The 10,846-nt window shown below is 34.3% G+C and overlaps 1 protein-coding gene across 1 annotated transcript in view; it reads right to left on the bottom strand.

Annotated features, from left to right (window-relative positions):
* Positions 1-6,900: 6,900 nt before the first annotated feature.
* LOC149090274 (dnaJ homolog subfamily A member 2-like) overlaps positions 6,901-10,846 on the bottom strand; it is a 29,298-nt gene continuing 25,352 nt past the window's right edge. The window contains exons 9-10 of the mRNA XM_089233706.1: positions 9,453-9,580; positions 6,901-7,832 (exon numbers count right to left, since the gene is read on the bottom strand). Coding sequence (XP_089089832.1) covers positions 7,638-7,832; positions 9,453-9,580 — 323 coding nt within the window. The 3' untranslated portion in view covers positions 6,901-7,637. The remainder of the gene's footprint in view (positions 7,833-9,452; positions 9,581-10,846) is intronic.

Below are 10,846 nucleotides of genomic sequence, written 5' to 3'. Positions count from 1 at the left end.
TAAAGTACAAAAAGCGTCACTGGTAGGGGTGTGACCACTTCCGTGACATTTTACGTTTATGGAATCACTTCATAAATTTAATCTCAATCCCGAGACAAAGAGGGCTGTTATAATATTGAATGATATATTAAGGATACTTTTACTACGTTACTAAATCATACATGCACCTCGTCAACACTCACTATAGATAAGATCTTATCTATAGTGGTGTTGCCCTCGTCCACATTTCTCTGCGGAACTTCTAACGAATTGGTACATGTTGGAATGTGCGTCTATGTGTTGTGAACCTATGTAAAGTTTGTTTCTGTGTAATGCTTGTTGTATGTAGTGCTGCCATCTGTCATCAATGTTTCTAACTATGAGTGAAGTGTAATGATTGAATAATAGCATCGTCGTGGCGAGATTTTGTTAACGGGGAGATCGGCCCGCATTCGCGCCTCGAAGCTGGGAACCGGCTACAAAGTATGTGACTCAGCAATGACCTCAACGACCATCTTTGAAAAGATCCATGCTACTCGAATGGCCTCTCACACACACACAGCTACGATTCCTGAAAACTGTCCACTGCATCTAACCCCTCGACACCCTGGAAAGAGTGCAATAGGTAGTTTTCAGAGATGCACTTTCCGGGGTGCTGTCTGTGTCTCGGGATCACACCAGGTGCCGCGAATTTGAAACATTCGGGTATCCTTGCCTCAGTCAGTTCCCGCGAGGAATGGATTGAACCAATGAATTCTTCAGCTGACGTCACGAACAGAAAAGAGAAATTGAAACCACGTTTTTTTTAACCATTAAAAACGAAATATGATACTCCATTTCTAAGAAATGAAAATGTGGAATATATTAAAACTTGGTTTTGGGCTGTCCAACCTTGTTCTGTTCTGAGTGTGTGAGAGATATATAATCATCATTACAAAATAGTACTATCTGAGTTTTTACCTTCTGTATAAAGGAGAGGAAAAAAAGTAAAAACAAAGCGGGTCAACATATTAACAAAGTCTCAAGGTGTGCGCGTTTTGTATTCTTTGCAGCATAAATTTATTACACATTTTTCATCATCTCGTCATCACTCACAAGAGCTTTTCTTTCTTTCTCAGTTCCAGACGTATTTGAAAGCTTCTCCAATAGACAAACACAACTTGAGAAATCATTCCTTGGCCAAAAAGAATCGAGGAGGAGAAAAGGTCGCCACCGCCATTTTCTTTTTCTTACCATCAGTACTCGGTCAAGGTGGTTTTTATTTTTTGGATAATTTTTCTTTTCCAACTTCTCTCGTTTCTTTCCTTCTGTAATGGAAAATATGTGTATCGCAACCATCGCATTCGAATTTCGTTACATTTATAATGAAGAACCTTGTGAAAAAAAAAGGGGAGAAAGTGCTCGAAAAGATGACGGTCTTGCAAATTTTGAATCACGATGAAAGTGATGAAATGGCGAAAAATTATGCAGAGAAAAACCTCTTCTTTCAATGACAAGTTATTTCAACATGAAGTCGATAGAATGGCCATGATTCACTAATTCGTCTAATACAACGATATTGAAAGGAAATATTTCAAGATTGATTATAAAGTTCGTAGATGTTGAAAGACTAAGAGAAATTATCACAACGCGAATGCGAAATGAAAAGATGAATTCAGCTTGCGGTACTCGGAAATTATTAGTGGGGACATCAGGGACGTCCAGTGGCGTAATTACGGGGGGGGGGGGCTAACGGCTATAGCCCAGGACAACAAATTCACACGAGCGGGATTTGAGGAATAAGTTTTCAAGAAAAATTAGAACAGAAGAATGGCCGCGAAATTTGTATAACCCACCTCTGCTAAGAAAGTAAGGGACTAGGTCAGTGAATGACCAAAAAATGACCTAAAGAGTTTGGAAGCACGTGAGTGACCAAAAAAGTGAACTAGAGAGACCTAGAGTACATGCAAGCATATGAATGACTAAAATAGTGACTTCGGAGACAGTGTACCTACAGGAGTGGGTGGGAGGCCAAGAGGTTATAGCACAGGGTGATGAATTCGAGGAAAGAGTAGTCAAGAAAATTAGATTAGAACGGAAGAAGGGTGGGGAAACTATAAATATGCGCTTCTGTGGATGTAGAAAGTGCTTCGAATCTGTGGATGTAGGAAGTGCTTCGAATCTGTGAGTGCTCGTCGAAAGTTTCATGTCAGAAATTGATTTCTGAATCAATTCTGGAGGTGTTTGAACCCGTGCTACAAGTTTCTGTCGCCACTGGGGACCCTTGACGCATGACCACGGAACTGTGAAAATAATTTAGATGAAATGAATTTTTAATGTGAAATTAGGTGGGAGAGAAGGATGGGTCATAAGTGGATCCATGGCTGTTATTATTGGCTGTTGGTTCGTTGAATCGTCCCGTATTTCAAAGGGCAGAAAAACTTTTCCCATATCATTCGCGGCTCTTGGGATCAGCGCCTGGACGAAATGACTTACTTTCATAATCTAGCAGAACTGCTCATAAAACCAGGGCCATCCAAATGCGTGCTCAGGGAACGTTGTGTCCATACGGTGGCTTCATGATCAGAGGCGTATTTACGAGGTGCTAAGCGGGCTATGCGGCAAATTCGAGGAACGTGAGTGGTCAAGAAAATTAGAATGTGATGAAAAAACGGCGGCAAAACCATAAATCCGAGTGACTGATCGGTGATTGCTTAGAAAAATTGACTCAAAGTGCAAGTGTAAATATATAAACTGCTATTTCTAACTAATGACAGCGACACATAAAGACTTAAAAAAGAGGGAAGTTGACCTTACTAATATAAAAACTTTTGTTCACTGTAAATGTCCTCAAAAAATCAATTCATTAAGTAGAAAGGGTCTCGCTCCTGGAGGCGGATAAGAGTTCTTTGCACTAATCATGGGCATGCTGGTGGAGAGGGCCATATTTCCCTGTTTTGAGGACTTAAAAAATTAGTTGGAGTGGACATAAGAACTGGCTGGCCTTTTTTTAGAATTTTCGCCCTCTTCTAGATTCCATCATCCACAAATCAATCAGATTGAGATGTATTACTTAAATAAGTTCTGTAAAAAGTGTCTGAAAGCAAGTACAGGAAACATGGCCAGATCCACAGAGATTGACTTTCAATCTGAGCACAACTCTGGTCTATCACCATGGACAATTTTCAACTGAGTGAGTTGTGCCAGAAGTGTGTACTTAACAGTCCAAGTGTGTATCTAGTGTGGTATCTATATTTCAAATTGTAAGTGTTACGATTGAATATTTGTAATGCTGTAGGGCTGTTGCTCTCGGTGGTCGAGAGACTTGCAAAAGAGGCCCCCAATATGAATACTATCATTTTTATAGTTTTATTTTATTAAATTTACTATAAGAATGGAGCCTGTGAAAAATTCTGACACGTGGATCCTCCACCAGATAACCAGATATACCCTAATCTTGAGATAGAGACGACCCCCCCCCCCCCCATTCAAACTAAAATTAAATTCGTAGGAAAAATGAGACACAAAAAAGAAACTAAAATCATTCTTTGAAACAGGTTTTGAAAAGAGAATTTCGGAAGATTTTTCAAAATTCCAACTTGGATATCTTACCATCCTAGGATTACCTGGAACCTTAAGTTTTGAGACTTGAGACTCTACTGTACTGTATTTCCCCAACTTTTGCAAATATTTTGCACATTTTCCGACAATTGTTTATTTTTCCAACTCTCCATGTCACCAGAAAACCTGCAGTCTCTTTATACTTTCATACAGCCAAATAAAATAAAATTAGCTGTTCATACGTTTTATTTTATGTCCACAAAAGAACTGAGCCTTGAATGAAACCAAGACTGAAGCAATATAATATGACTCATGAGCACTCCACTCTCAAACCTTGGGGGTACATCTAACAAAATAGGATTGAATTTGAGGAAATTTTGTTTGATGTGACCAATAAGAAAATTACTATCCAGAAAATAAAATTTTGCCCTCATATCGGCACAGTAACATCAAATTCAACATTTATAGAAAAACCACAACATTATAAGGACATTAATCGAGACCATAACAGACTGAGAAAACCAGAGACAAAACCAGCACATAAAAATATCCAAACAGTGAAATTATGGCATGAATCTCACACATCAGCACAATTTCTAAATTTGTGAGATAAGTGTGAATGCTTGATTTTTATCAAATTTCTGGTGAAGCATGTTCAAAATGTAAAAAAAATAATTCTTTAAAAAAAAAACTTGATTTTATATTACTTGATATTAATACAGTGAAATCTGCGTATAACGATACTGTCTATAATGATTTATTTTCCTTGATCCCGGCAGAATTCCTACTTACTCAACGTATTTTGAACCTGTCTACAGCAATTATCATTTTTGTAGATGCACCCGTCTATAACGATAATTTTACCTCTTTAGAAAGCTAGTAGTACATAATATTCCATTTTTTTTGTGTTGGGAAACGACAACCCCATGCTTCAGAATATAAAATAACAAAAGATTGAAGTACATGAGTTCTGCTAAGAATACCTCTAACATTCTTCAGGATTTTGTTTAAACATTACCAAATGTTTCAGATGTGCATATGAACTCGTTAAATGGGCACACATGTATATGTATGCAAGTGTCATTTGTGCATCAACGCGTAAACAAACAAAATTAATACATTTTATTGTGAAATAAAATTATGTTCCTTTTTATGCATATTGTTAGCAAAAATTGTAACTAAAATTTTCACTTCAAAGTTCTTAAAAAGTTCATAATCATCAAAAAATAAAATAATCGTAAAAAAGTTACATTATAAGTACTTAAAAATAGGATGTGCAAATGCTCAAACTATCTACAACAATAACCTGTCTAACAATTTTTTTTAAGGTCCCTATAGTATCATTATAGACAGGTTTTACTGCATATTGAATGCATTCAGAGATTCTTGATAAACCTTGTTTTCTTCCCCCTTCAACAATTAAAAATCTGGTGCCCAAATTTTATGAAATAAAGTGAATAAGAGTGGATGAAAAAAACAAATAGCTATAGAGATATATGTATACCTTTCGGATAATAAGTTTTTACTTTAGAAAATTCGTCTTTTTTCTGTGATTACATTAATTATTGGGTAATTAATTTCTATGAATTCTTTTACTCATGGTTTTGTCTTTTTGGCTAAAAAAGGCTAATATTTAATTTAATTTTTTTGAAAATTCAAAAATGAAACTAAGAAAAAAAAATTCTTTAACTTTTTTTTTTGGGATTTGGGAAAAAAAAGATTCATTGAATAGTTCTTTTTGCTCCAGTCGCACAAACTATAAATACTAGAATTTTTTCTGAACCGAAATGGAAAATAAATACTATCACTAATTGAAAAAGAAACTTACAATGCAAAATTTGCATGACACATTTCTATAAGAAGTCAGACGATGCGTGAAAATATTTGTACGATTCATATTTTTTTAAGAATTGAAAAGTTCAACTTTTATTATTTTAATTCTTCTGAATAATCAAGTGAACATGAAAAGTTTTTCCCATCTTGCATGCCCAAAAAGGCTCTTCCATACCTCCAGTTGAGAACCACTGTTCTAGTGTATTTAGGAATTCCCAGACTTTCCTGTCTGATCCATGACCACAATATTTCCAGACTTTCCAGGTTGTAAGAACCCTGGATGTCTTACAGTTTCTCCAGGGTGTAAAAACCCTGCATATCAGACTGGAGCTACACCTTTTATAGATTTCATCCGTGGGAGTGTTGATAGGAATAATCAGGAAATTTCAGAAAAAGTTGTGACAATCTCTCTTGTAGTAACGGAAGAGGAAATACAGATGGCAGCACTGAAAAATCAAACAACAATACGTACACACTCAGACTGTTAGGTACACATACAGTTACACTTCCGGCACAGCTCTCTAGGTAGTAAATCGCCCATAGATGGGCGATAGACCTGAGTTGTGCTCGGTTGAAAGAAAAGAAAGCAACGGAAGAGAGTAGTTTTCCAAACTTCAAGGCGTGGATATCAGCTGACCTCCAATTTAAAATAGTACCTCCACAGAGAGCAATAAAATAGCATGCTAAGTTGTTGCTTCTGAATTTGGAAGACAGATGATAGAGCACTTCTTAAATACATCACTAACATTCTCCAGAAACAGACTCAATAGATACAAAACACATAGACAGCACATTCTGAGACACGCCCAATGCATTAAAAGTTTCACTCTGAGAAATGTTTGTGATGTACATGTGTGGTTAAGTAGTAGTAACAAGTAAGGAAGCTGGTCTATCCCTTTGAAAAAATCTCAACACAGCGCGTAACAAACCTTACACAACTGACTGACCTTGAATTATATTGCACTCATAAGAATACTCATTCATAGCCAGTTTTGTCTTTAGATGATGATAACAGCACCTGAGAGAGAGAACACATTCACGTACAAAACTTGCATAATGTCATGGTTAGGATCCATGAGAATTCTGGCACAGAATTCTCTCTTCAGAGGTGAAATGTTATTAAATTGCATCTGTGGTAATAAGACAGCGGCTGAGCACAGTTGGTAAAGATGTATAGTAACCTAGGCACGATTACCGACATAAGAAACACATCAACATCAATATTGGGGAAAAACATTAATTTATAATCGAATTTATAGAAATAGAGTAATAAAACATCTGAAAATTTAGGCTGTCAACAATTTATTATTTTTAACCTCTCTCTCTCTTAGGATATCTTTTTAATGCAAACCTTGGCATGCCAGTATTCACAACAGAAGAAAGAGAAAACTTCTGAGCCCCCCCTAGAGAATTCAGAGAAAATAATTTTTTCTCAGGGAAAATTTCAAAAATTAATTTAAAAAATGTTGACTCCTACAATTGGATTTCAAGCACTTGATCCCCTACAAGCCAAATCAAATTATTCAACTTAAAATAAAAAGAACAAAATTTTGAATCAAATTAACTAGTTCCTTTAATTTTGATGTCACAAAATTACATACAAGTAGCCCATATAATTATAATGAAACACAGTCTAAAGCTTTCCGAAAACAGGGAGACAGAAAAAATAAGTTGTTTTTGTATACTAATTTAGCTGGATATCTACATTATGAAGCAATTTTTTTTTTTTTAAATCGAGAACAGTTCCATTCAAATACACACAATCACATGATTCCCATATATAAGCTACTCCAAAAACGTTAACTTTGTTTATGACAAATGTTCGACATTTACAGGATTTGATAAAAACACAGGAGAAAAAAAACTGTCCTAAATTTTAAAATGGAACTTATTCCAACGAAACCCTTCATTGTCTATGCAGATATATATATATATATTTATATGTATTGTAGAACAGTCCACACAGCACACAGGGAACTGAATGGTGGCTGGTTTTTTTTTTGTTTCGAACAAGTGCAGTAAAATATGTGCAACGTGGTACTGGCTACAATCCAAAAAACATGCAATGCTCCAAACCTGGTTACAAACTTATGCACCACATATATACATACATATGTGAAATATTGTACATCACATTTTTTTTTTTCATACACCTTACAAAACAGGCTAACCTATGAGCCATTATAAATAATAGTGAAAAATGTCAATGGGAATTGCCTCACAGTTGAATATAATATCCGAAATAATTTCTAGGATGTAAGTCGAGAATTGTTTCCCCATTTGAATTACTGCTGGGCACACTGAACACCTGGGCCCCTGATGTGGTCTTCGTCATCGGAATCGTAAGCTTCACATCTGGCACCACTTCCGCTGGCGCCTCTTTGTAAATTGGGATCATAATCATCCAGGTTGACTTCTTCAACGTGATCACCCACTGGCATTTCAAATGAGGGCCTGCCTGGTAGGAGAACTTCCAAAGCCTAACGAGTTCAAAAAAATCAAAATATCACAAAACAAGTTGAAGACTCCATTATTTTTTCTTTATTCATCATGGTTAATTTTTTTTAACCAGTCTATTGTTTTTTGACATAATAATTAAGTCAGCAGAAATATAAATGCAATTAACACTGCTTTACAGTTGTGAATTGATATCCAAGATTATTTACTGAATAATGCAAGTTCTGATAAGGTGACTTTAAGAGCTTGGTTTGGCTTAATTAGTTGATAAATAGTTAATCGCAGTTAAAAATTTTATTTGAGTTAATGAACTATATCAATCCAATTAAAATTTATGTAAAAACTTTTAAATTTAGTTTGATTTATTTTAACAAAGCTGATTAGTATCTCGATTGATACATAAGTCTTGATTTATGTATCTATATATAATATTGCAGATAAGTGACCACATTTAAAAATATCTTATGATTAAATTTTTTGGCATGGGGAAATACAGTTATACCTCTTGTACTTGAAAATGTCATACCTCTCTACCTTGAAACTGACGGGACAGAAAATTTTTTTGAGATGAAAGAATTTAAAAAATTGTATTTTGTTTTTTTGTAAGAAAGAAAAAAACACGACAAAAATTGCAAAAATTCCAAAAAAAAAAAAAAAAAAAAAAAAAAAAAAAAAAAGATATATAAAATTTTATGAGTCGAAAGAAGGTGAGTGACTGGCTCACATGATTTTACCCTTTATAATCATATTAACATTTTGTAATCAAGAATAAATAAATTAAACTGAAAGGTTCCTGCATTTGAACAAGTACTAGTTTTCATCTTCTGGATGATGCTGTGTGAGAAAACCAGACAGCAGTGCTATGACAATCAGGAACTGTTGTCATATTTAAACAATATAAACACTTCTACTTAAAATTAAGCACCACCAGTAAATAAAGAATCTCTCATCTATTATCATAAAATGATTTAAATTTGGTATTTCTGGAATCAAACACTTTTTACCAGAATTAAATTACTCAAATTCTGAGCAACTTATATCAAAATCTTGTATAAGAAATGTGATAAACATCTAAACCATAGTTTTCCAAACTTTTTTTGTTCCATCACCCCCTTCTTTAGAATTTTTTTTTCTCTTATCACCCCCAGCTCAAAAAAGCCCATAAAATCCCACGTTATACCCGTAGCTTCTATCGCCCCCCCCCCCGAACCATTCTATTGCTCACTTTCGGAAACACTGATCTAAACAATGAGATTAGCACAAAAAGAATGTAACATTATTAATGTTCATAATAAGTGTTTAGCCTATCTGTATCTGTAACCAGAATAATTAACTTATAGAGTATCTAAAAACCTGCTTACCTATCAATACACTGGGCAGGTAAATAAAAAGAGGGAGAATCAGATGGGTTAAATACATTTGAGAATGAATTTGTGTTTACCTCCTGTATACAATTTAAACCCCCTGTATCTTATTTTCATAATTTTTATTATCAGCACTGAAAATTTGAAATAATTATGAAAAAAAACCCACCAAGGGCTGAAACAAATGTCAAGAAACGCAAGAGTTTAGAACTTTCAATTAGAAATCAATAAGTTATAAACTAGTGCTGGTACGTTTCAGGTTTAGAAAACACAACTCACTGCTAGTTTTTCAGCATCAGCAAAATGATTCTCAGGAAACCCAACATCAAATTTAACATAAAGGCTTCCTTTGTCAAATGGACTTCGGTACATTGGCATTCCTTCACCAACAACTCCTTTTACAGTGCCTAAAGAAAATATTCAAATTAATGCTAAAAGCTATAGCAGCTTTTATCTCAATCAAAAATAAATTTCTGAAAATTCTGAAATACTAATAGCAACATAATGAGCAACTCGAGAGCAGGTTGTGAATTTGTTCACAGATGCACAAACCTTTTGGCTTGAAGACCCTATTCTACCCTGGATTACTTTTGTAAGCTATATTGTCGATTGAATTACTTCAAGAGCCAAATATAAATGAAAAACACACATATTGAAATAATTGAAAAAAGTGCAGTACAGAGTGTACTGCATTTACCAGTGTTTTGTTTACAATGAGCAAAAATTTTGAACAAATTTTAACTCTATAAACAAGTGATAATTTGAATCATGAGCAAGTAGTAAAATAGTAGCAAAATAACTTAATGGTTATTTACACTCCATCGCTTACTACTCACCATCAATTTGGCTTCAGGGGAAAAAGAAATACTAAAACAGCTATAATTAAATTGATGAATTATATACAAAATAAAATTAATAAAAACAAAAAAGTAGCAGCTGTATTTATAGACATCAGTAAAGCATTTGATATGGTAAACTGGGATATCTTATTGGAAAAATTAAAAAAAAATTGTAATAAGAGGGCTCAAACTCGATTGGTTCAGGTCTTTTATAACAAATAAAAGAGACTGTTAAAGTAGGGAATGCAATAAGTCAGGTACGAGCAATAGATACAGGGATCGGTTCTGGGCTCTAGACTTTTTTCTATTTACATTAATGAAATTCATAATATCAATATTTCCAGTAACTTGTCTCATTTGCAGATGATACAGTTCCAGTTTCCTCTGCTGAAACAACTGAAGAACTGATACAAAAATTTGCAAAAAGATATCTAAAAGAATTCAAAATCTTTGACTTAGGCTAAATGCTAACAAAACTAAATGGATTCTTTTCAACTTAACAAACTCAAACGCACAGACAGATTTAACAAAATTTCATGAATGTACTGACTTTCCTTCTAATACTATATGTAGCAGTTCATACATTGAAAGAGTACTACATTATAAATATCTTGGAATTATTATTTTGGCTAACCTAAAAATGGAAAGATCATACTGATCAAATTGTCAATAAATTACATGCAACTACAGCAATGATGAAGACATTGAAGACTATCATCTCATACTTAAGTTTGAAAGAAGAATTTTCTGCATGGGTGTTCCCACATATTTTATATGGGTTACAAGTTTGGGGGGACATAAAAATTCAACTATACTATACTACAAATCATCTTT

This window comes from Pholcus phalangioides, unplaced genomic scaffold (genome assembly GCF_987345545.1).
Source record: "Pholcus phalangioides strain wild (caught in Gottingen) unplaced genomic scaffold, Ppha-v1.0 ptg000001l_1, whole genome shotgun sequence".
Classification (NCBI taxonomy): Eukaryota; Metazoa; Arthropoda; class Arachnida; order Araneae; family Pholcidae; genus Pholcus; species Pholcus phalangioides.
This window is presented reverse-complemented; position numbering and strand designations above follow the sequence as displayed.